This window comes from Oncorhynchus nerka, linkage group LG1 (genome assembly GCF_034236695.1).
Source record: "Oncorhynchus nerka isolate Pitt River linkage group LG1, Oner_Uvic_2.0, whole genome shotgun sequence".
Lineage (NCBI taxonomy): Eukaryota > Metazoa > Chordata > Actinopteri > Salmoniformes > Salmonidae > Oncorhynchus > Oncorhynchus nerka.
The window spans coordinates 45,357,004-45,383,855 of NC_088396.1; the positions used below are offsets into that span (position 1 = coordinate 45,357,004).

Sequence of the window (26,852 nt, forward strand, 5' to 3'; positions counted from 1 at the left end):
CGTAATTAGAACAGTAAACAAGTAGTTTTACGTCATACACGTTGTATACTGTCTGATATACCACGTCTTTCAGCCAATCAGCATCCAGGGCTCGAATGACACGGATATAAAAAATCATTATACATTTATTAATAATACGGTAATGGATGGTTGGGTCATAGAAATGATTCCAAAGACTATTTTTTCCCATGCATCTCATTCTTCCTCTTTTTAATTATAATGAAGTTTACTGCCAAAGCAACAGTGAAGCCAGATGGACAACTAAAGCACCTACAGTGTCTTCAGAAAGTATTCACACCCCTTGACTTTTTCCACATTTTGTTGTGTTACAGCCTGAATTGAAAATGGATTAAACTTTTTTTTAATTCACTGGCCTACACACAATACCCTATAATGTCAAAGTGAATTAAACTTTTTTTTCTTCTTCAATTGATCAATTATTTAAAAATTAAAAGCTGACATGTCTTGAGTCGATAAGTATTCAACTCCTTTGTTATGGCAAGCCTAAATAAGGCAAGCCTAAATAAGGCAAGCCTAAATAAGTTTAGGAGTTATAATGTGTTTAACAAGTCACATAATAAGTTGCATGAACTCACTCTTTGTGCAATAATTGTGTTTAACATGGTGGGTAAAATTAATAGAAGCAAACATTGAATATCCCTTTGAGCATTGTGAAGTTCTTAGTTTTACTGTACATTTAGGATGGTGTATCAATACACCCAGTCACTACAAAGATAAAGGTGTTCTTCCTAACTCAGTGGCCGGAGAGGAAGGAAACCGGTCAAGGAGTTCACCATGAGGCCAATGGTTACAAAGTTAAGGGCTGTGATAGGAGAAAACTGAGGATGGATCAACAACATTGTAGTTACTCCACAATACAAACCTAAATGACAGAGAGAAAAAGAGGGAACCCTGTACAGAATAAAACATATTCCTAAATGACAGAGAGAAAAAGAGGGAACCCTGTACAGAATAAAACATATTCCTAAATGACAGAGAGAAAAAGAGGGAACCCTGTACAGAATAAAACATATTCCTAAATGACAGAGAGAAAAAGAGGGAACCCTGTACAGAATAAAACATATTCCTAAAAGAGGGAACCCTGTACAGAATAAAACATATTCCTAAATGACAGAGAATAAAACATATTCCTAAAAAGAGGGAACCCTGTACAGAATAAAACATATTCCTAAATGACAGAGAAAAAGAGGGAACCCTGTACAGAATAAAACATATTCCTAAATGACAGAGAGAAAAGAGGGAACCCTGTACAGAATAAAACAAACCTAAATGACAGAGAGAAAAGAGGGAACCCTGTACAGAATAAAACAAACCTAAATGACAGAGAGAAAAGAGGGAACCCTGTACAGAATAAAACAAACCTAAACATCCATCCTGTTTGCAACAAGGTTTTAAAGTAAAATTGCAATAAATGTGGCAAAGCATTTCACTTTTTGTCCTCAATAAAAAGTGTTACAGTTGAAGTCGTAAGTTTACATACACCTTAGCCAGGTACATTTCAACTCCGTTTTTCACAATTCCTGACATAATAGGAAATATTCCCTGTCTTAGGTCAGTTAGGATCATCACTTTATTTTAAGAACGTGAAATGTCATAGTAGAGAGAATTATTATTATATTTTTTTTTAACCCCCAGTGGGTCAGAAGTTTACATACACTCAATTAGTATTTAGTAGCATTGTCTTTAAATTGTCTTTAAAGGCACAGTCAACTTAGTGTATGTAAACTTCTGACCCACTGGAATTGTGATAAGTGAAATAATCTGTCTGTAAACAATTGTTGGAAAAATGACTGTGTCATCCACAAAGTATATGTCGTAACCAACTTGCCAAAACTATAGTTTGTTAACAAGACATTTGTGGAGTGGTTGAAAAATGAGTTTTAATGACTGCAATCTAAGTTCATGTAAACTTCTGATTTCAACTGAATGTTATGGGAAAATCCAATCCATCACATTACTGAGTACCACTCTTCATATTTTCAAGCATAGTGGTGGCATCATCATGTTATTTGTATGCTTGCAATCGTTGAGGACTGGGTAGTTTTCAAGAAAAAAAGAAATAAAAATCAATGGAGCTAAGCACAGTCTAAATCCTAGAGGAAAACCTTGTTCAGTCTGCTTTCCACCAGACGCTGGGAGATTAATTCACCTTTCAGCATGTCAATAACATAAAACACAAGTTAAAACCTACACTGCTGTTGCTTACCAAGTTGACAGTGAATGTTCCGGAGTGGCCAAGTTACAGTTTTGACTTAAATCTACTTGAAAATGTATGGCAAGACCTGAAAATAGTTGTTTAGCAATGATCAACAACCAATTTGACAGAGCTTGAATCATTTTATTAATGCGCAAATGGGGCACAATCCAGACTTACCCAGCAAGACTCACAGCTGTAATCATTGTCAAATGTTGATCTAAAAAGTATTGACTCAGGGGTGTGAATACTTACACTACTGTTCAAAAGTTTGGAGTCACTTAGAAATGTCCTTGTTTTTGATAGAATCGATTAAAAAAAGTCCATTAAAATAACATCAGATGAATCTGAAATACACTGTAGAATGTGGCAGACCAGGGGGTTTGGTCAAGACGTTCACACAGATCAGACACGGACGGAGTAGGATTATCTCGGTTTCAAGGGTGTTTAAATAATAAATCAAAAGGATAGGTCTCCCACATGAGACCGTCTCCGGGATACCGTCTTCTGGGCTCCGAGTCTGGCTGTATCCTGTCGGGCACAAAAACTGAACTCCCTCCTTTTAGCTCAGGCACCGTCTCCAACTATACAGAAGTCACCTTTCTTCCCCCCCCAATCCCACTCCTTGTATTGTGCCCTTCTGGCAGCTTTATGGGACTCATACAGCTGGTGAGCAATCAGCCCTTGATTACCCACCAACCACAATCAGCCTCAATTAGTCCTGGCCGGAGAGCCCGTCGAGACCTGGCACGTCCAGCAGAAGGAGCCATCGCCTCGTGATGTAGACTCCGTCTGCCACCATGGCCTCGACGAGTCTCCCCCTGGTGCTTGACCTGCTGTACGCCACAAGACATTGTTAATGTTTTAAACTGAGCAAGAGGACAAGTACAGTTGAGGACTTATGAGGCATCTGTTTCTCAAACTAGACACTCTAATGTACTTGTCCTCTTTCTCAGTTGTGCACCGGGGCCTCCCACTCCTTTTACTGTTCTGGTTAGGGCCAGTTTGCGCTGTTCTGTGAAGGGAGTAGTACACAGTGTTGTACCAGATCTTCAGTTTCTTGGCAATTTCTCGCATGGAATAGCCTTCATTTCAAAGAACAAGAATAGACTGACGAGTTTCAGAAGAAAGTTCTTTGTTTCTGACTATTTTGAGCCTTTAATCAAACCGACAAATGCTGATGCTCCAGATACTCAACTAGACTGAAGACAGACAGTTTTATTGTTTCTTTAATCAGAACAACAGTACTCAGCTGTGCTAACATAATTGCAAAAGGGTTTTCTAATGATCAATTAGCCTTTTAAAATGATCAACTTGGATTAGCTAACACAATGTGCCATTGGAACACAGGAGTGATGGTTGCTGATAATGGGCCTCTGTACGCCTATGTAGATTTTCCATTAAAAAACAGCTGTTTTCCAGCTACAACAGTTATTTACATCATTAACAATGTCTACACTGTATTTCTGATCAATTTTATGTTATTTTAATGGACAAAAATGTTGATTTTCCTTTCATTTGATTTTTCATTTTCAATACATTTGCAAACACTTCTAAAAACATGTTTTCACTTTGTCATTATGGGGTATTGTTTGGAGATGGGTGAGAGAAAACTCTATTTAAACCATTTTGTAGTCAGGCTGCAACACGACAAAATGTGGAATCATTTTATGGGTATTAATAGTTTTTGTAGGCACTGTAAAGGATATATGTATCAACATTGTCATTTTGAGGTGTAGGAAATTATTACAAAACATATGCATGATTGGAATTTGTCAATAACTTTTAAACTCTCATCTTCCCTTATTGTACTGTAATGATTGCATTACTAAAGAACAGGCATTTGGTGGGTTAGTTATCCTGCCCCTAACGGTGGCCATGTCAACTGTCACAGCGAAATAGTAACTTGTCAAGCAAGTCTTTCACTGCCTTATATAGGGAATCAATACGAGATTTCCTATTCTACAAGCTAAGAGGGTGAATCTCTTTGAGAATAGTTATAGTTATCTAAAGAAGATCTGCTTGCATTCCATGTTGTTAATCAGATCAGATCTAACCACATTGGGAACTGAGGCACAGTGAGTTTTCATTATTGTATCATGAGGAGGTGACAGCCTTAATTGTAATTGTCACAGTAGGTGTCCAGCCCCACGCTCTCCTCCCAGTTCTTAGCCACGCTATTCTTCTTGTTCTTCTCCGCCATGATAATGGCAGCTACCACGGTGATCACCACGGTGACCGTCAGAATGAGCACTGTCACAGTCTCTCCGACACACAGCTCATCATCCACTTCTCCCATGGACCTGCCCTGTAGCTCGGTGGGCTGGCTGCACCTCAGGTCCTGGTAGTCATCCAGGAAGACCCTGTGGATGCTGGACAACTTCCTGAACACCCTCTGCAGGTCGCAATCACAGTGCCAGGGGTTGCCCTCCAACAGGACATGGAGGCTGGGGGTGTGGATGCTCAACAGGGTCCTGTAGCCCAAGGTGCTCAGACGGTTGAGGGCCAGGTCCAGCAGAGTTAGGGAAGACATAGGAGCGAAGACTCCTGGCTCAGTGGAGCTGATCAAGTTCCCCCGAAGGCCCAGCACCTCCAGGGAGCGCAGTGTGGAGAAGAGGCCTGAACCCAGGGAGGTTAGATGGTTCCCCTCCAGGTGGAGCTGGCGCAGGCCAGTCAGGTAACCCAGGGCTCTGGGCTTTACTGTGGAGATTAGGTTGCTGCTCAGGTCCAGCTTCTGGAGGCTATCCAGGCTGTGGAAGGTCCCACTCTCCAGGACGGTGAGATGGTTGTGATCCAGCAGGAGCTCGGTTAGGGATTCAAGGCCCAGGGAGAAGCCAGGCCCCAGGGCAGAAAGGTGGTTACAGCTCAGGTCCAGCCTCCTCAGCCCCTGGAGGGAGGAGAAAGCTCCATCATCTACATGGCTGAGGTTGTTCTCTTTTAAAAGGAGCACCCTCAGGCTCCACATGGTCCCAAATGAACCTGCTTGGACCACTGTCAACAGGTTTCTGGACAGGTCCAGGTACTCTGTGTTGTGGGGGACATTCCTAAGAGGAGTGGTAAGATTCCCACCCGAACAGTTGATATATTTTATATCTGTGAGGCAGCTGCACCCATCATAGCAAGCAGTCATTTTCTTGAATGTAAAAGTGATAACATACATGATGAATATGAACCAATGGGATGGATCCATCCTGTTCCTGAAATAAATAAAAGAACAAAGGCTTATGCATTTCACAACATATCCTGAAAAATGATATGACGGTGAATTATTTGTTAGTGTTTGTGTGAACACTACTCCCACAAGCTTGAGAATAGCATCAGATACTTTACCCTGTCTAAAAACAACAACTGTTCAAACACTATATGCTGAATATACCTTGAGCTGGTTTAGAGTGTTAGCCTGTAATTAACAACAGTTATGTCAAACAGACAAAGAGACAGGAACAGCCATTTATTTTAGCACACTATTAAGCAAAAAAAACAAGACGAAGAACCCACGCCTTACCTGTTGTCTGTGGTAGCTTAATTGTAAAAGTCAGCACACCATGTAGCATATGTCTGCGTCTATCCCGGACTGCCAGCAGATGAACCACACGGAGCAGACAGACCAGACAGCTGACCTGATCCATCTGTCAACCTCTGAAAAGAAGGGGTGGTCTGCTCACAGCCCCCCTCCCCCTCCACCCTTCAACCCTTCCACTCCTCTCTAGTGCACCTGTTGACAGGTGAGGGCCACTCTGACAATGGCAGTGTGAATAATTCACACAGTGGCAGGAAGAGAGTCGACTTTCCACCCTGCCTGGTCAAAGTCACATACTGTACCAATGGAGATGGAAGTGATGGCGGTGGAGTGGTTCTTTATTGCATTCTTAGGAGATAGTAACTCATGCATTTCACTGCACCCGCTAGAACATCTGCTAAACTGTGTATGCTACCAATAAACTTTTTATTTGATTTGAAAGAGGAGGAAGACATGGCACCGCATCAATAAACAACACTTTCGATAGTAAGGTCTACGTAGACTAGCCAATGACAGACACAGCAGGTGTCTACAGTAGACTAGCCAATGACAGACACAGCAGCTGTCTGTTATCTTTACCAGCATCATTAAGTGTTGCACACATGGTTAATTCAGCTACATTGTTATTCCACTCCTTGTAGACTAGACCTTATTTCACTCCCTGTCATTTAGAAGTCACATGCTTACTCTGTAAACCCAGCACAGAGCAGTAGTATGCTACTAGCTGCCTGGATCCTGGAGTCGGCTGCTCCTCTGCTCCATAAAGATGTGCTGTGCTGGATCCCCACAGCTAAACCCAGCACAGAGCAGGAGTATGCTACTAGGTGCCTGGATCCTGGAGTCGGCTGCTCCTCTGCTCCATAAAGATGTGCTGTGCTGGATCCCCACAGCTAAACCCAGCACAGAGCAGGAGTATGCTACTAGCTGCCTGGATCCTGGAGTCGGCTGCTCCTCTGCTCCATAAAGATGTGCTGTGCTGGATCCCCACAGCTAAACCCAGCACAGAGCAGGAGTATGCTACTAGCTGCCTGGATCCTGGAGTCGGCTGCTCCTCTGCTCCATAAAGATGTGCTGTGCTGGATCCCCACAGCTAAACCCAGCACAGAGCAGGAGTATGCTACTAGCTGCCTGATCCTGGAGTCGGCTGCTCCTCTGCTCCATAAAGATGTGCTGTGCTGGATCCCCACAGCTAAACCCAGCACAGAGCAGGAGTATGCTACTAGCTGCCTGGATCCTGGAGTCGGCTGCTCCTCTGCTCCATAAAGATGTGCTGTGCTGGATCCCCACAGCTAAACCCAGCCCAGCTATCAAGTGGAGGAAACATGATTGGAAAAGAGGTTCATTACTCAATAACTGTGAGCTGGGGCACAACACCATGGGAGCAGATGAGTGCTGAATATCAAACCAGACTCTATCAGGGAAAACATGCAGACCACCCAGGAAATTCCTACCAGTGTGATCAGCAAGGATATTGTGTAATTGCAATTCATTTCACCATGACATTTAACCCATCTATTTTTGTATTTAGACTGAAGGCTGTTGTGCGGGCTTCCTGAGTGGGTTTCATTAAGAGACAAACACAGCAGATGGCAGCATTGCCACGTGGTAGCACTTGACTTGCAAAAAGAGAAAGACAAAGCTACTATAAATTAGCAATGGAAGATATTATTACGGCAATTCATAGATCCATACAAATAGCACTTTTGAGTAGAACTAGTATGATACAAAGCACTGCCCCAAAATGATTTGTTTTGAGAAAGAGAATAAATGTTTGGTTCAGAACAACCTTTTCTCCATGTACAGCAGTAGCTAAAGGAAACCAGTGAGTGCAGAAACAATAGTTACTCCTATACAATGGAAAGCGCTTCTATACCTAGATGCGATAAAAAAGCTATTAATTATTAATTCTCCATTAGCATTATAAAACAATTACTATTGCAATGGTTGCATCTTCTATTATGCGAACAAATACAAAGATGTTTTAATTTAAAGTAACTCAATGTATTACCACTGTCAAGGTTCCCACTGGGCACAGACGTCAATTCAACGTCATTTCCACGTTGGTTTAATGTCATTTCATTGAAATGACGAGGAAACAATGTTGATTCAACCAGTTTGTGCCCAGTGGGTTGATACTGAAAACAAAAAACACAAGACTGAAATCAACAACCTGTGTTTTCCAGTTATTGTGTTTTCAAGTTGTTGTTGTTTCCCAGTTGTTGTTGTTTTCCAGTTGTTGTTTAATCTAGTTGTTGTTTTCCAGTTGTTGTGTTTTCCAGTTGTTGGTGTTTTCCAGTTGTTGGTGTTTCCAGTTGTTGTGTTTTCCAGTTGTTGTGTTTTCAAGTTGTTGTTGTTTTCCAGTTGTTGTGTTTTCCAGTTGTTGTGTTTTCAAGTTGTTGTTGTTTTCCAGTTGTTGTTGTTTTCCAGTTGGTGATTTCCAGTTGTTGTTTTTTCCAGTTGTTGTTAAATCTAGTTGTTGTTTTCCAGTTGTTGTGTTTTCCAGTAGTTGTTGTTTTCAAGTTGTTGTTGTTTTCCAGTTGTTGGTGTTTTCCAGTTGTTGGTGTTTTCCAGTTGTTGTGTTTTGATGGTTGTTGTTTATTCCGGTTGGAATTTTCCAGTTGTTGTTTTCCAGTTGTCATGTTTTCCAGTTGTTTTCCAGTTGTTGCGTTTACCAGTTGTCGTTTCCAATTTTTGTTTTCTAGTTGGTGTTTTCAAGTTGGTGTTTTTTTTCCAGTTGTTGTGTTTTCCAGTTGTTGTGTTCTGACATGGTGGTAGTGCTGTCGGTCATCTCCTTTGGCAGGTTGTATAATAGTTTCATTGATAATCTGTCAGCACTGGCCCTTCGAACCTGGGCTCGTATGATGTGTGTTAAGGCCCCCCTGGTCCTATGTCAGTAATCCTGTATACAACTATGACATACATCACCGTTTGTGGCAGGTTAGGTTTCAGATAGCTTTCAACATGAAATTAGACTGGTTAGGTACTCTGTTGAAAGGAAAAGTTCTAAATAGATCTGCATTGTATAAAATAGCTTTTCACTGCACCGTCTTCTTCTTCTTCACCGTTTTTGTTTTTGTCCTCAAAGAAACAACTACATCAAGAATCACACAGTAGCATCGGCATCAATAATAACACCAGTCATCCCTCTCACCAACACATTCAAATTAGTCAGCAGTAATATAAGACCAGACAACATCAAAAACACCTGAGATAGAGGCAAAGTGGTGTACATAACCTTAACACTTAATTAGATAAGGATTGATTATTGAGAATGGAAAGTGCAAGTTGTACCAAGGGCAGATGCTAAAGCTTCTTCTTGTCCTTCAGTGGGGGATTTTTCAAGGCTACAGGCACATGCAGATTCTTAAGCTTTTGCTTTCAGGAGAAAAATATATAAAAATGGAGCCGCTGTGCTCTCTTCTAGCAGATATCATCTCACTGTCCAACCTCGCAAAGTTTTATGAAATCCATTTACTTACCATTGAAGTCTACTTTTCACAAAATCAATGATTTAGATGTGCATCTTTGCAGCGCCCCGTGCCAATACAAGTGAAGCAGGGCCATAAATGATTCAGAATTACAACACTTTTCTCTCTGTGTATGGGCATTAGTCACTGTTGTTCTCACTCCCTGACTTTGTGGAGGAGGAGATCCCTCTGGGTGGAGAGGCCAGTATATTCACACGGCTCTGCTCTGACTGCACTGGAGCCTGGGCAGGTTTGGGTAGACTGTCTGCAGTCTGTGGGGAGGGATGAATAACTGTGGCAATTCTTTGGTGCAAAACACAGAAGATGAGAGAGAATGAGCTCTCCATAGAGTAATGGAGTCTAATAGCATGATACAATGATTGTAGTCTCTATGTGTGTCTGTTCAGACAGGAATTGAGGGCATTGGGGCATTTCTCATCCCATTGCACATTTCAAAGGATGACTAATCAATATGGTGTCTGGTCCTTTTTGGCAAGTGATGAGACTGAATGGATTAAGAGCTACAATACTAATGTGGAGAAAGCAATGTCAAGGTGCTGCTCAATAGGAAATGTTTACCTGAATGGTGTGTGCCCTGAGAATAATCTTGGTCTGAAAATGTGTGATCCCTTTCGATGTGATGCAGGTTTAAGATTCAAGTCTCAAAAACACTCCCTTCTTGACAATTTCCTGTTAATTATGCACATTGCAATCTTTAAACAGAGCTACTTCGCATTCATAACTTCCTGGTCAATCTGGATATGACAAAGATGAAAATGAATAGACGTTTTCCTTATTGTCTTGTGACTGATATGAATGATCACATGGGGAAAATGTAATTTCCTTATCTGTTACGTCTCACCATCTGTCATTAGCTCTCATGCATGAGATGAATGACGATGAAGCGTCTCTTTCTTCTGATAATTGGGGCTGTGGGTGGATTTTTCATTTCTCCTCATCTGAGCTCTTAAATGAGGCAGGATCTAACGCTGACTCCTCATCTGTCCTCAAGGACTCTAGAGGGACGTAAAAAAAAAAGATGCCTGCCTATTGAACGTGCCTCTGAAATAAAGAGCACTCTTACATACTGTAGACAGAGAACAAAGCATAGGTTTGCTTCCTGTGGAACAGGAGCACTAAGCTCCATGACTGACAATGTACAGCACTTTTCCCAGCTCCAATGCATGCTCTCCGAGCTCTTTTTAATTAACCCATCCCATCTGGGGCTTGGGATATTAATGCTGGTCGAGCTGTCATTAGACATAGGAAGAATTGAGTGTGAGGCTTCCCACTGGGCACATTACATAATTTCAATGTGGATAATTGGGTAATATTTGGTTGAGATATTGAACAATGAGATTACAACCGATATTCACCCACTCAAAAAGACAGTTTAAAATTAGTTGAATTTCCAATCAACTTGCTTTAAACTATTTAAAACCATAGAAAAGTTATTTTCTATTAATACAACAGATTAATGTACAGGGAACCCAGCTAAATTCTGGAAAGCTGTTATTTAAATTACTTAAGTGTTGTGTCTCCTCTTCTCTTCCCTGAAATTTATTTCGATTCTGGCCTATTACTGACAAAATGTGATATCATTAATGCATTTAATCACCATTTATCTCTGTAGGCTTTATATTTGAATGTATTTCAAAGCCAGCTCTTGAAAAGAGTAGTTTGGATGTAGATGGTCAAAATATATTGAATGATTCTGAAAATACTAGTCAGGAGTTTTCTTTTTGGAAATTCACTGATAAAGAAGTCCTGGATGTTAACATTAGACAAAAACAAACCTACAGAGGCTGATCATTTGGAGCCTTGTCTTCTTAAGTGTGCAGCACCCCTTATTGCTGGCTCGGTAGCCCACATTTTCAATTTAACATTGTTATCAGGAAGTATTCCAAAAGCATGGAAATCCGCATATGAGCTGACACTCCATAAGGGTGGGGATACAAATGATCTTGACAACTATCACACCATTTCAAGACTACCTTGTTAAGCTAAGATTCTTGAAACCCTGGTTAACTTAATATTACCCATCCTGCATGCGGGAGCGTAACGTAGCCTCAAACGAATTAGCATAACGCAGCGGACATAAATCTTCCTAGAACATTTTCCTATTCATGAAAATCACAAATGAAATATATTGAGACACAGCTTAGCCTTTTGTTAATCACACTGTCATCTCAGATTTTTTAAATATGCTTTACAGCCAACGCTAGACAAGCATTTGTGTAAGTTTATCATGGCATAATGCTATGGCTAGGCTCTGCTAGCATCAGACAACATTTTCACGAAAATAAGAAAAGCAATCAAATTAAATCATTTACCTTTGAAGAATTTCGGCTGTTTTCACTCAGGAGACTCCCAGTTAGATAGCAAATGTTCCTTTTTTCCAAAAATATTATTTTTGTAGGCGAAATAGCTCCCATTTGTTCGTCAGGTTTGGCTGAGAAATCGACCGGAAAATGCGGTCACTACAACGCCAAACTTTTTTCCAAATTAGCTCCATAATATCGACAGAAACATGGCAAACGTTATTTAGAATCAATCCTCAAGGTGTTTGTCACATGACAATTGGATAATATATCCGTCGGGGCAATTGGTTTCCCATAAGAAGCGATTGGAAAAATGGCTACTTGTGTACTTTACGCAAGATTTTCTGCGGGAGCCACCATGTGACCACTTGCTAAATGTGGTCCCTTACTGCTATTCTTCAACATAAATGTGTAAAAAGACGTCATAATGCTGTAGACACCTTGGGGAATACGTAGAAAACGTAAGCTCATTCGTAGCTCATTCATAGCCATATAAGGAGTCATTAGCATGAGGCGGTTTAAAAAAATGTGGCACTTCCTGATTGGATTTTTATCTGGGTTTCGCCTGTAGCATCAGTTCTGTTGCACTCACAGACAATATCTTTGCAGTTTTGGAAACGTCAGAGTGTTTCTATCCAAAGCTGTCAATTATATGCATAGTCGAGCATCTTGTCGTGACAAAATATCCCGTTTAAAACGGGAACATTTTTTATCCAAAAATGAAAATACTGACCCCTAGTTATAAAAGGTTACAACTTCATTCCTTTTTATCTGATAAATATATTCTTAATATAAAGCAATCAGGGTTTAGGCCTGGGCATAGTACTACCATAGGAATCACGCTAGTTGTTAATGATCTTGTCAATGCATTGGATGCTAAAAAGAGCTGTGCTGCCTTGTTCATTGACCTGTCAAAGGTGTTCAACACTGTTGATCATTCTGTTTTGCTGAGGAAATTATCAAGAATATGCCTGGGATGTACAGCCTGTTTAAGGTTTCAGAATTATCTTAGCAACAGAACCCAGGCCATCTTGATAAATGGAGTTAAATCTGAATTTCTTGAGATTGAAAAAGGTGTTCCTCAGGGTTCCATTTTGGGTCCATTATTGTTCACTTTGTATATTGCTGTCATAGGAAACACTTTTAATACTTGTAACATTCATCTCTATGCAGATGACACAGTTTTGTATTTCACCTCGATGCAGCAGGCCATTTGTGAACTTCAGCATGACTTTGATTCAATTCAGAAATCACTTACAGATTTTAAGTTAGTTTGAGTAAAAACCAAGCTCATGCTGTTCTCTAGGTCATGAAATGTTGACCCTGAGGACCTGCATATCTGTGCTATAAATGTTGCCCAAACTGAGCTTGTTTCTCAATATCAGTACATGGGTGTCTGGATTGACGACAAGTTTCCCTTCGTAACGCATATATACAAAATCTGACTAAGAAGCTAAGAAGCTAAGCTATTTTTTTTATATAGAAATAAATCATGCCTTAGTATTAAAAATAGGAGAACGATTGTTCAAACAACACTTCTCCCTGTATTGGATTTTGGTAATAATTTGTACACACAACCTCTGTTTTAAAACCCTTGGACACAGTCTACCATTCAGCAATACGTTTTATCCCAGGGGACAATGTGGGATGGACCTCTCTGTTTGTAAGAAGAAAGCTGAATTCTATTTCATTTATTTACAAAGCAATCTTACAGAAACTCCCTTTATATGTGACATCATTAATTAAGATAAAAAATCATAACTTATCAAACCTGTTCACAGGAATGGATAACACTAGAGGTCCCTCCAGTCTCTACAGATTTGGGAAAATCTGTGTTTTGTTTTTATCCTTTTGTGGAATAATCAGCAAAGCTCACTGCAGTTAGATGTGCTGGTGTCACTCAGGCACTTTAAATGATTGATTGAGGACCTCTATGTACATTTACATTACATTTAAGTCATTTAGCAGACGCTCTTATCCAGAGCGACTTACAAATTGGTGCTTTCACCTTATGACATCCAGTGGAACAGCCACTTTACAATAGTGCATCTAAGTCTTTTAAGGGAGGGGGGGGTGAGAAGGATTACTTTATCCTATCCTAGGTATTCCTTAAAGAGGTGGGGTTTCAGGTGTCTCCGGAAGGTGGTGATTGACTCCGCTGTCCTGGCGTCGTGAGGGAGTTTGTTCCACCATTGGGGGGCCAGAGCAGCGAACAGTTTTGACTGGGCTGAGCGGGAAGTTGGATATGATTGCTTTTATACACATGTGTATGTTGTTTTAATATTCTGTTTTTATTGTAGTGTCTACAGGGCTCTCTTGTAAAATATATTTTAATCTCAATGTCTCTCCCTGTTTTAAATAAAGGTTAAATAAAATAATGTGTTATCACTGTGCTTCATCTCATAGCAGAACCAAATAACTTGGATTGTAGTTGAGATTGCATTAAAAGTACATGGTGCAAGTGATCAATGTTGTTTGAGATTCTGCCAGATTATTGCAGCAATTGTGAAGATCTCTACAAACCTGCATGGTATCTTTATTTGACATGCATGCTTTATATGATTACATAAGAAGACCTGTATAGTTACAGTAACCTCAGAATGTGACCATGGATGTGTTACTCATTTTAAGGTTGAAAGTTACCTTAGTTTGTAAGGCAGCCTTAACTTTAGTCTATTTACTGTATTACAAACGTAATAATGAATTGTGTTTGGTTGACAATGCAACCAAACATCAAGGAGATGCATCTACTTAAAAAGGAAAGGAGATGTGTCTACTGCTTGGAAAGGAGAGGCTTGGAAAGGAGACTGCTTGGAAAGGAGAACTTTGGAAAGGAGATGTGTCTACTCTTGGAAAGGAGATGTGTCTACTGCTTGGAAAGGAGATGGATCTACTTGGAAAGGAATGTGTCTACTGCTTGGAAAGGAGATGTGTCTACTGCTTGGAAAGGAGAACCCATTGTGTGCTTGGAAAGGAGATGTGTCTACTGCTTGGAAAGGAGATGTGTCTACTGCTTGGAAAGGAGATGTGTCTACTGCTTGGAAAGGAGATGTGTCTACTGCTTGAAAAGGAGATGTGTCTACTGCTTGAAAAGGAGATGTGTCTACTGCTTGGAAAGGAGATGTGTCTACTGCTTGGAAAGGAGATGTGTCTACTGCTTGGAAAGGAGATGTGTCTACTGCTTGGAAAGGAGATGTGTCTACTGCTTGGAAAGTTCCATCGCTCAGATGGATCTTAATCTGGCTTAAACCCATTCTGTAATCGTTATTTTTGCTTGATTTGGAGACTTGAATAGCAGAAATAATTTGTTAATATTTTGACAAGTTAATAGGCTATTTATTGTATTTCAAAAGTGATACTGAATTGTGTATGGTTGTCAACACAACCAAATATCAACATTTGAAGGCTATTTAAAATCTGGTAGAGAGTACAATCTCAGCCACTGATTTGGTCTGCCATAATTCCAGTTTGTCTACAAATGAATCATTTATATGTTGGATTCACATCTCCTTCTCAACCGAAAATCTTAATCACTAAATCACATCAAACTTTACATGTACTTTATTTCAGTGTTTCCCAACCCTGGTCCTTGAGTACCCCCAACAGTACACATTTGTATTGTAACCCAGGACAAGCATACCTGTTTCAACTTGTCAACAAATCATCAAGCCCTCAGTGAGCTGAAAGAGATGTGTTTGTTCAGGGCTACAACTAAAATGTGTACTGTTGGGGAACAGGGTTGGGAAACACTGCTCTAAATACATTTAGATGATCTTATTTACATTTGATTTAAAAATCGTATTATTTAAACAAGATTTTTGGTTGGGATGGAGACGTGAATCCAACACATTAATTATTAATTTGTAAACAAACTGGAATTAAAGCCTTCAAATGTTAATATTTGGTTGCGTTGACAACCAAACACAATTCAATCTCACTAAATATCATTACACTTTAAATCAACCAGAGCTTGAAAACCTAGGCCTATTTTAGTGTATAGTTTTAGTTTAATTATGGGTCGAATTGAAACAATAGCTGTTGATGATTTTGCAAATGTTATATACTGTAGGCCTAAATAGCATCATTGATGATGTATGAGTGATTTAATTTGCTCTGTTATTAATAAACCCTTTGGAAGGACATACACAGCAACAGTGAATCTATAAAGTGTTTAAGTGGATATTTCTCAACAATCATTGACACGATAGCAAATTGGTAATAGTCAAATGCCAAATATCATAGCTAAGCTGGGCTTCGTTACAACCCTGGATGGGAGACCAAAGAGCAGCTGTGGATAGATTAAATTTTCAGTAGGAGATGCTGACCAGCCTAAGGTTTTTTTATTTCCTGATAGTGGATATAACGTTGAATATCTGATGTTCTTTTAAATGTCCAAATTCCATATATTTTATACAAGGTTTCTCTATTTTGAAATTTAGTTACCATGATGACATAATCCAGCGGTTGAAATTTCACCCTCAAAACAACAGTTTACGTTGACGACTTTATTCAATCCAATGTATTTTCCACGTGGATTCTGCATCTCAATATGTTGACAAATTACGTTTGAAACAACAATGATTCAACCAGTTTTTGCCCAGTGGGTTGGGACTGTGTGCTGATATAGCACATGGAGATGTGTGCAACTCATTCCTCAGCCTGCATGACGTGTCCACATTTGCGCCATTGAATAGTTAGCTTGTAGGCTAAGATGCTTCGGGAGGGCGGACATGTGTGCAAGCAAGGCAGAGTTCCTTGGTGTGATCTGAATCAGGAGGAAGTGGTACTCGATAAGCAAGCATCAGGCAGTTACAAGGCAGTTACAAATGGTGCCGTAACACACTCAGCCCAACACTGGGGTTACTGTGGAGTAAGTCTGTGGGGTGAATGTACTGTAGCACATGGGGATTTATGAAACTCACTCCTCAGCCTGAAGTGTCCCCATTTGCACCGCCGAATAGCTGGTAAGACGCTTCGGGAGGACAAGTCAATTGTGCAAGCAAGGCAGAGGTATTGGGTTCTAACCTTTGTGTGAGTCGAATCAGGAGGAAGCGATACTCTCTAAGCAAGCAGCATGACGTGATTGAGATAGAATATGGTAGTGCCAAATGTATGTGTTTCACTTACTATGCACTATTTAGTATTTCACTTATTTTGATGTAAAGTGTGAGGTCAGAGTTCCTTAGTGAGTTAGCATAACTTTAATCCAAATGTTTAAAATTCACAGATTATCATGATAAATACAATGCCAGAAAGTAGTATGAGAAATGGCAGTCCACCGAGTGGCACTGGAATATCTACAATAGATCAATTTGGCCCAATGCCATTCTCTGTCAAATAACGAATCGAAAGCCTATGGAAGCATATAATGTGCTATCTTACATATCTTACATTATTTGACCTTCTCATTCCAGAGGGGATTTAGCAAGGATTGAGGAGAAATATATAGAAAATCAATAAGACATAATGAATAGCATGATATCCATCAGTGTATTTCATAAAACAAATCTAAACGTATGCATCATGTTTCTTTTTATATTTTGACACAAAAGAAAGAAAACATTGTCAAAAATGAATGCATGGACACTACGGAGATGTACAAATGATGTGTATAAGAGATCAATAAGGAACAAGATATTGTAATAAACTGTGGGAATATAGTCACATCTGAACGTCTAGATTGCCACTACGCAAACATAGTCTTATCTCAATCTGTTTCTCACATTATGTGTTTCAACAAAATTTTACTCAAATTAACCTTGAATCCAGTTTTCAAACATAATTTTTATGTCAGGTGATTAGAGACTAGAGAGACGCGTCCTACTTTTAGTTGATATGATTCTAAGTCAGTCTAAACATCCAAATCCATCGGTTTCGTGCCACATGCAGTGAAACCTTCTCTGTCTCTGCTCTCTCCTCTAGCAGCGTGCTGATCTCCTCGTCTAAAAATACCTGCCTGAGCAGAAGTGATGTGTTTCCCCTCTGGTGGCGATGGACGTCACTTTGTCAAGTTGTCACATTTTCAACAGGGGTGGGGACACATGTGGAGGGCCTACAGAGGTATTGAGTCCTATGCACATTGTGTTTACAAGAGCACTTAGTTGTTGTATGGCCTACCATTTATGGACTAGAATGTATGGCCTAGTATGTACTGTATGGCCTAGCATGTTTGGCCTAGCATGTATGGACTGGTATGTACTGTATGGACTAAAGTATGGACTAGCGTGTGTGGACTAGCGTGTATGGACTAGCGTGTATGGCCAAGCATGTATGGACTAGCATGTATGGACTAAAGTATATGGAGTAGTATGTATGGACTAGCATGTATAGCCTAGCGTGTATTGACTAGCATGAATGGACTAGCTTGAAAGGACTAGTATGTACTGTATAGACTAGAATGTATGGCCTAGTATGTATGGCCTAGCATTTATGGACTAGCTTGTTTGGACTAGCATGTATGGCCTAGCATGTATGGCCTAGCATGTATGGACTAACGTGTAAGGACTAGCATGTATGGACTAGTTTGTAAGGACTAGCTTGTATGGACTAGAGTGTATGGACTAGTGCATATGGCCTAGCATGTATGGCCTAGCATGTATGGACTAGTAAGTCTGGTATGTACTGCATGAACTAACATATACAGCCTATAATGTATGGCCTAGCATGTATGGGACTAGCATGTAATGACTAGTATGTATGGACTAGCATGTAATGACTAGTATGGATGGGCTAGCATGTAATGACTATTATGTATGGGCCTAGCATGTAATGACTAGTATGTATGGACTAGCATGTAATGACTAGTATGTATGGGACTAGCATGTAATGACTAGTATGTATGGACTAGCATGTAAGGCCTAGTATGTATGGACTTGCATGTATGGCCTAGCATGTATAGCCTAGTATGTATGGGACTAGCATGTCATGACTAGTATGTATGGACTAGCATGTAATGACTAGTATGTATGGGACTAGCATGTAATGACTAGTATGTATGGGACTAGCATGTAAGGACTAGTATGTATGGACTTGCATGTAATGACTAGTATGTATGGGACTAGCATGTAATGACTAGTATGTATGGACTTGCATGTATGGCCTAGCATGTATGGCCTAGTATGTTTGGGACTAGCATGTAATGACTAGTATATATGGACTGGTATGTAATGACTAGTATGTATGAACTAGCATGTAATGACTAGTATGTATGGACTAGCATGTAAGGCCTAGTATGTATGGGACTAGCATGTATGGCCTAGCATGTATGGACTTGCATGCATGGCCTAGTATGTATGGACTAGCATGTATAGACTAATATGAACTAGAATGTATGGCCTATCATGTGTGAACTAGCATGTATGGCCTAGCATCTATGGACTAGCGTGTATGGACTAGCATGTATGGCCTAGCATGTATGTCCTAGCATGTATGAACTAGCATGTGTAGACTAATATGGACTAACATGTATGGCCTTTCATCTATGGACTAGTGTGTATGGACTAGCATGTATGGCCTAGCATCTATGGACTAGTGTATGGACTAGCATGTATGGCCTAGCATGCATGGCCTAGCATGTATGTCCTAGCATGTATGAACTAGCATGTGTAGACTAATATGGACTAACATGTATGGCCTTTCATCTATGGACTAGTGTGTATGGACTAGCATGTATGGACCAGTAGGACGGCCTAGCATGTATGGCCTAGCATGTATGGACTAGCATGAACTAGAATGCATGGACTAGCATGTATGGCCTAGCATTTATGGACTAGTTTGTATGGACTAGCATGAATGGCCTAGCATGTATGAACTAGCATGTGTAGACTAATATGGACTAACATGTATGGCCTTTCATCTATGGACTAGTGTGAATGGACTAGCGTGTATGGACTACCATGCATGGCCTAGCATGTATGGATAATACTGTATGAACTAACATATATGGCCTAGAATGTATTGACTAGCATGTATAGACTAATATGAACTAGAATGTATGGCCTAGCATCTATGGACTATTTTGTATGGACTAGCATGTATGGACCAGCATGACGGCCTAGCATGTATGGCCTAGCATGTATGGACTAGCATGAACTAGAATGCATGGACTAGCATGTATGGCCTAGCATTTATGGACTAGTTTGTATGGACTAGCATGAATGGCCTAGCATGTATGGACTAGCATGTAGGGGCTAACGTGTATGGACTAGTATGTATGGACTAGTATGTATGGCCTACCATGCATGGCCTAGCATGTATGGACTAGCATGTATAGACTAATATGAACTAGAATGTATGGCCTAGCATCTATGGACTAGCGTGTATGGACCAGCATGTATGGCCTACCATGTATGGACTAGTATGTATGGACTAGCATGTTTGGTCTAGTTTGTACTGTATGGACTGGCATGTATGGCCTAGCATGTATTGCCTAGCATGTATGGACTAGCATGTAAGGCCACTATTATTATCAACTGTCACACGTCGCTTGGCAACCATTTGAGTAATATTGTTACAAAGATGACACAAAATTGGTCACAAAGTTTTGATTAGACTATTGAAAGCCTATTGAAAGTTTCAGTCTCTTCATTTCCCTCTCTTTCTTTATCATTATTTCTCTCCTCTCTCCCCCTCTTTCTCCCTCTCCCTCTCCCTCTCCCTCTCTCTCTTTCTCCCTCTCCCTCTCTCTCATACATAAACATGAACCATCTCTTTCCATTCTTGGCCTCTATAAGTACATTTATATGCATGTCTGACAACGACAGAATATGAAATTATGACCCAAGGTATAATTACTTTCCCACTTCAATATTGCTGAGCCTCTTTCCATCCCTAGTAAAAGCCTTTTTTATTCAAGTCAAATGAACCTGTTGAAAATGATAAACAATGCAATGAGGCTGAACTTCAACTTGATGAATAGCCCTGCAATCTTCCCTGCTTTAATGTTTTCCAACTTTAATCAGATGCGATTTTAAAACACCCAAAACAATTAGACCCATGAACAAGAGAAGCAGCTGGTATCCCTGACATATAGCTGCCCTGTAGCCTACCCTGTACATTACAGATTGAAATGGCTGTCCCCTTTTCATTTGGTCACACATTTGGTGAAAGTTAGTATATGCATAAAACACCATATAGGTCTATTTACAGAGTGTACTAAAAGGAGCATCTATTTGCATGGCTCGCCTTTTCATTGCCACTTGATAGTCTGCTGCAGGCACCCCTTTGTGTTATTTAATTTCCTTAATTGTAAATATATCAGATGCAGTTCTGACTATGGATTTGTACCTTTCTGTCGGACAATTTGGTAGTTATTATAGCCTGTTGTAGCATGTTATGTATAGAAGTCCTAATGCTTTTTTGTCAGAGTATGTATCCCTCTGCTGCTAGCAAACTGGTGTTTATGTCAATATACCAATACACTTGATTATCCAACCAACGTTCAGGTTTTTGGCTGCATAATTTTGCCTCATCTGTAGCATTAGTGCAGTCTCCACATGCATTAGATGGATGCTTGCTTATTGCAATGACTGAAAACAACAAGTGCTACATTCCCATGGACAGGCAGGCCCAGACAGACCTCTGATTGGCTATCTCAGAGGATTACACACGGACACACGCACACACACACGCACAATTGTCATTGATAGTATGGCTATAGTTGTAATTACTACAATAATGGCGATGGAGTTGATGGCATAAAAATGTAGTCACACCATGTGCCTGCCTGCCTGCCTGCCTGCCTGCCTGCCTGCCTGCCTGCCTGCCTGCCTGGATGCCTGCCTGCCTGCCTGCCTGCCTGCCTGCCTGCCTGCCTTATAGAAACTCATTAACACCGGAATACCTGAAGGTATTTAATTACATGTTTCTCACCCATCTACAACGCTGAATATATTAGTTAGATGATTTGTAAATTAACGACAGGATATTTGTAGTCAAGAGTCATTATATGGAATCCTGAGTGGTGCAGCCGGTCTAAGACACTGCATCTTAGTGATTGAGGCGTCACCACAGACACCCCGGTTCGATTCCAGGCTGTATCACAACCGGACGTGATTGGGAGTCCCATAGGGCGGCGCACAATTGACCCAGCGTCGTCCGGGTTTGGCCGGTGTAGGCCGTCATTGTAAATAAGAATTTGTTCTTAACTGATTTGCCTAGTTAAATAAAGGTTACATACTATATGTGTACAGGCACCAATCAGATGAAATCATTGTGCCACACTTTATGGCATACATTACAATCTGTTATTTCTGCCTGAGACTCTTCTGCTGCTTTCCATGAGGCAATATTTTTTATTTCTTATCTCAAATAAGTCTTTCTCATGTTATGCTGCGACCACAGTGTGTGGAGAGCTTTTCTAATCCCTCTCAGAAAGTGCTACATTTTTCAATTTAGAGGCTGCGGTTTGAATATATTTGATGGTCTCAACACTTTTCCTACAGTGTAATTTCCTGACTCTGTTTAATTGTGTTAGAAAACGTTAAATCTATTATTGAAATAATTGTGGTGTGTGCTAATGTATTATGTAAAACTTTCCATTTCTTTAAGTGCAGACTCAAACATGCCCTTGATATGTTAACGTCACACCAACGGTAACGGTGAAACCACACAGCATTTCTGTCAGAGCTCAAAACATAATTCAACTACATATATAATGGGTATATATATTAGACTACGTCAACCTTATTTAAATCATTTTATTTTAGCCTTTATTTAAAAAACTAGGCAAGTCATTTAAGAATTATTATTTACAATGACGGCCTACCGGGGAACAGTGGGTTAACTGCCTTGTTCAGGGGAAGAACGACAGATTTTGACCTTGTCAGCTAGGGACTAGTATGGGATTCGATCCAGCAATCTTTTTGTTACTGGCCCAACACTCTAACCACGAGACTACCTGATGCCCCATATGTGAAATACATGTAGATATGTGTTAAGCAACACCATGCAAACCTTGCTAAAGTTAATGGGAGATGCTATTTGAACCATAGCTAATTAATCAGAATATTAGCGTGTGTGTGTGTGTGTGTGTGTGTGCGCTAAAAAAAGTTCAATTTATATAAACGTATAGACTGTGTATTTGTACAGCAACAGTTGGTGGTATAACAGATGTAGAATTAGGCATGTCAGCCTTCAGGATTACATTTTCTAAAGAGCGTCCAGTTGTGCAATTGATTTAGCCTTATTGTGATGTATGGCCTACACCACATAACACATCCTACCAATGCAATCCATGTAATATTGTTATTAAGACAGACAAGTTTTAAATACCAAAAACTGCCTTCAGACAGAAATGTTATCAGAGTATATAACGATAAGTGTATTTCTTATTTAAAAAAAAATCTGTAATAGAATGCATATAATACTAACTAAAACCCTGAAACAAAACAAACCTAATGGAAAACACATTTTAAATATTTCGCACAATTCTACATTTATAGGCAATCCACCTAATTCCATTCGCCAATCATTTGACCAACACAATCTTGGTAAAACTGAAGGTACTTTAAAACTTAGTTCTAAAACAATGTTACATGGGTGGATTTGACATACTCATAACCTACAACAATTACACATTTTGTAGTAAGGTAGAGTGTGTCAACAATAAGGCCACCGTAGACAGCTGCATTGATGTTCCTCCTCACCCAGACGGAGAGTGGTCGCTGGTTTGGGACGATCTTGGTGTGGTAGAAGACGATGGTAGAAGACGCCATACTCATGAGGACATGCAAGCCAACATGACCAACCTCACCAAATATTCCAGAATGTTGTAGTACTGTGCCGCAAAGAGTATCACAAGCTCAGACATTCGAAGCACCAAACTGCATCCCACTTCTAAGAAAAACAGGAGTTTCATGGGCTGACGCAAAGTTCTCTCTGCATCCTTCCCAGGTGCCAACATCAAGAGGAGATTCACCAGAAGACCGATGATGGACAGTGACCCAGTCTCTTTGTCTCACTTTGTCTCTCAAAAATTCAAACTTTATGACTGAAACCTGGTGGAATTTAGTCCTAACTTACAGTATTTACATACTAATTTACCAAAGACAAACTCTAATAGTTCATGTAAATCCTGACATCAAATGAAATTCATGAGGCATGTTGTTACACTTCAACTCAACCTGAAGTTTTGCATAGTTTACTACAATAAAAAACAAATCACCAGATGTGCCTTCTGTAAAATAACATACCTTATTTGTCTGGGCTAGTTCTAATGCTAATACAAACAATCGTCTGTGACTTGCACCCATCACCACAATTAAGAAAGTTCATTCAAGTACTATTTAGTGCCAATTACCTGGACACTGATAAGGCATAGTCCTGTAGAATCTCCATTGTACATGCTTTTTCATCTACTAGTAGACTTAAACAGTGTCCGGAAAACAGCCCCTCAGAGTAATTGAAATTCTATTCTTAAAATAGAACACAAAACATTTACACATTAAGGTTATTACATTGCTTGAAAACTCCCTCTAAGAGAGATACCACCCTCTGTCTGAATACAGATTGAGAGAATCCCAGACACACAGAGCTGCACAGGCCAAACAGCGAGGAAACTGTAGTCTGGATGTTATCATTGGGATCAAAGTCATTATAACCTGGCAGACTGTGCGTAACTACCAGAGTAATTATTAACAGACACTAGGGGAAAAACAGCGCTGCCTGGACTAAACCTGTTACAGTGACCCTCATCTGGCTTTGAAACTGGGGCTGGGAGAAAGGACTGCTACTCTCCTCCATCCTCTTCATGTGCCTTCGCAGGTAAATGTAAGTGCTGCTCCAAGACAGAATCATAGTCCCAAAAGAGATGAGGAGATGAAATGAATATATTACAGTGCATATTTTCCCCAGATAGAAAAATACATCCCTATCACTGCTTAATTCTGCAGTGACGTTGAAAGAGGACGATGAATTAAATGGTTGTTCTTCTGGCCTGAGTGTAGACACATAGTCCAATACCCCTGCGGTTAGAACAATACCCCGGTCTGCAACCAGACCAAAGTACACCACATTCTTGATGTGTCTCTTAATCCAGATGAAAAGTTGTCCGTTGTTAGGCACAATGTTGACGTAGTAGAGGATGCTGAGCCAGGTCACTGAAGACAGGTTGACCACATTGGTGAAATAGAATAATTGCTTCAGGGTCAAATAAAGTCCATAGACAAAAGGAGTGATTGCAACTTGACAAACAAAGAACATTATCGTTGTTTGGTGTAAAAAACTGAAAATCACCATAGAAACCAGGAGGACTTTTAGAGGCTGCTGAAGGTTTACCCCCTGCACACTTGGAGGACATAGGAGACAAAAAGAGAAAACTATGTTCAGTACTATAGCAGAAAAAGAAATGGGTCCACTTATTGCTGCGAAGACAAGGTCATCCATCTTCAACATCTGCTTTCTGGAGATCTCTCTTGAATAACTCAATCATGGAATGAATAATGGCTCTCTCAGTTTACCATCCCAGGGTCTTGATGATGAGATTATTTTACATACAGTGTCAACAGGGGCATGTTTTTTAGGTGGCTAGTGACCTAGTTTACTTATTTTAAACTGACCGTATCGTACTTCCATTGAGCATGTAAAGTGGGGAGTGTTTTGCATCTATTTGTCTGGAGGCCTACATAGCTTGCTGAAGAAAGGGCATGCAGCTACTGAAATAAGCTATAAACAATTAGCCTAGCATTAGTATTAGCTATCTAGCACACCACATTCAAATTATGGTCCGACCAAGGATGTCTTACTAAAATAAAATAAATGTTGAATACAGTGAACAGTTCATTATTACATAGCTTGAAAACTCCCTCTAAGAGAGACACCACTCTCTGTCTGAAGACATATCGAGAGAACCCCAGGAACACACAGAGCTGCATAGGCCAAACACAGAGGAAAATGGGACCGGAATAAAACGACGAGTCCTAATACTGTACATCAACAAACATCACCCTGATTGTCCATAATGAGCAGTCTGGACTAAACCTGTTACCCTCATCTGGCTCTGTAGCACTGTGTCAAAAGAAGGCCCCAAAAAATCACCCTAGTCATAGACTGTTCTTTCTGCTACCACACGGCAAGCGGTACCGGAACATCAAGTCTAGGTCCAAAAGGCTCCTTAACAGATTCTACCCCCATGTCATAAGACTGCTGAACAAATAATCAACTGGACACCTGGAAATGTTGCATTGACAACGCCCCCCCACCATCCCCTTTTGTTTTTACACAGCTGCTACTCACTGTTTATTATCTATGCATAGTCACCTTACCCCTACCTACATTTACAAATTACCTCGACTAACCTGTACCCCCCCACATTGACTCAGTACCGGTACCCCCTGTATATAGCCTCGTTATTGTTATTTTATTGTGTTACTTTTTATTTTATGTTTTACTTTAGGTGTATATTTAGTAAATATTTTCTTAATTCTATTTTCTTAAAACTGCATTGTTGATTAAGGGCTTGTATGTAAGCATTCTGCAGATGTGACAAATACAATTTGAAGTACCTTCTCAGGTAGATGTAGAAGCTGCTCCAAGACAATCGTCCCAAAAGAGATGATTAAGAAAATAGCATAAATCGTGATGCCAGCTTTCTCCAGATAGAAACATCCATGTATGTATGTTGGTGCCTAATTCTGCAGTGACGTTGGAGGAAGATGAATTGAGCCAGACCACTGAGCTTGATCAAGAAATCTTAAAGACTTGAAAGTCTATTTCAGACTTTGTAACATACATATCGGTTGTTTTTCATTTCTAAAGTAAGAATGGAAATGACAATCTTTTCAAAATCATAGTTTTTGTGTTCAGCCTTTCTTTCAAAATGGCTGTCCATGTTTTGACCTAAAACTTACAAATTCACAGACTTTTGCTAATATGTTTATTCTCCCTAAAAAATATTGTCCACTGTAACATGTGTTGAATTTCATGTTGTATAATTACACACCATGTGAATAGTTCCATGCCCGATATTGCTGTACATTCCCTTTGTTGTTGTAAGTGTCCTTTTTAATGTTGCACGTTTCCTTCTCCTTCTGTATTCCCCCTCATCAACATCCTGACCCCTTACCCCTTCCCTGTCTACTGTATCCATGTGGAAGAGATAAATTACTGTAAAATTGTTCCATGAAATCATAATCAATCCTATTTGTTACACTTTGTTACAGTACAATGAGTTTATATGGTCACTGACTGTTTATTATAATGGCCTCCCACCATTAAATTGTGATATGTATGCATTCCAGTCATTTATGAACTTTTTATCTGTTGATTTGTGAATGTTGTACATGCTAGCCAGTTACTGTACTTTTCTCTGTACATGTCATCATTAGGCTACA

The 26,852-nt window shown here is 40.0% G+C and overlaps 1 protein-coding gene across 1 annotated transcript; it reads right to left on the minus strand.

The window, feature by feature from the left end:
- Positions 1 to 1,727: 1,727 nt before the first annotated feature.
- Positions 1,728 to 5,870, minus strand: LOC115131298 (reticulon-4 receptor-like 2). Its single transcript, XM_029662894.2, has 2 exons — positions 5,721 to 5,870; positions 1,728 to 5,412 (listed from the first exon to the last, which is right to left on the minus strand). Exon 2 carries the CDS (start codon positions 5,403 to 5,405, stop codon positions 4,332 to 4,334), a length of 1,074 nt encoding a protein of 357 aa, XP_029518754.1. The 5' UTR covers positions 5,406 to 5,412; positions 5,721 to 5,870; the 3' UTR covers positions 1,728 to 4,331.
- Between the last annotated feature and the right edge of the window lie 20,982 nt (positions 5,871 to 26,852).

Coding starts and splice junctions, on each gene's coding strand:
- LOC115131298 (XM_029662894.2), bottom strand. CDS start 5,405: ATGGATCCATCCCATTGGTTCATATTCATCATGTATGTTATCACTTTT.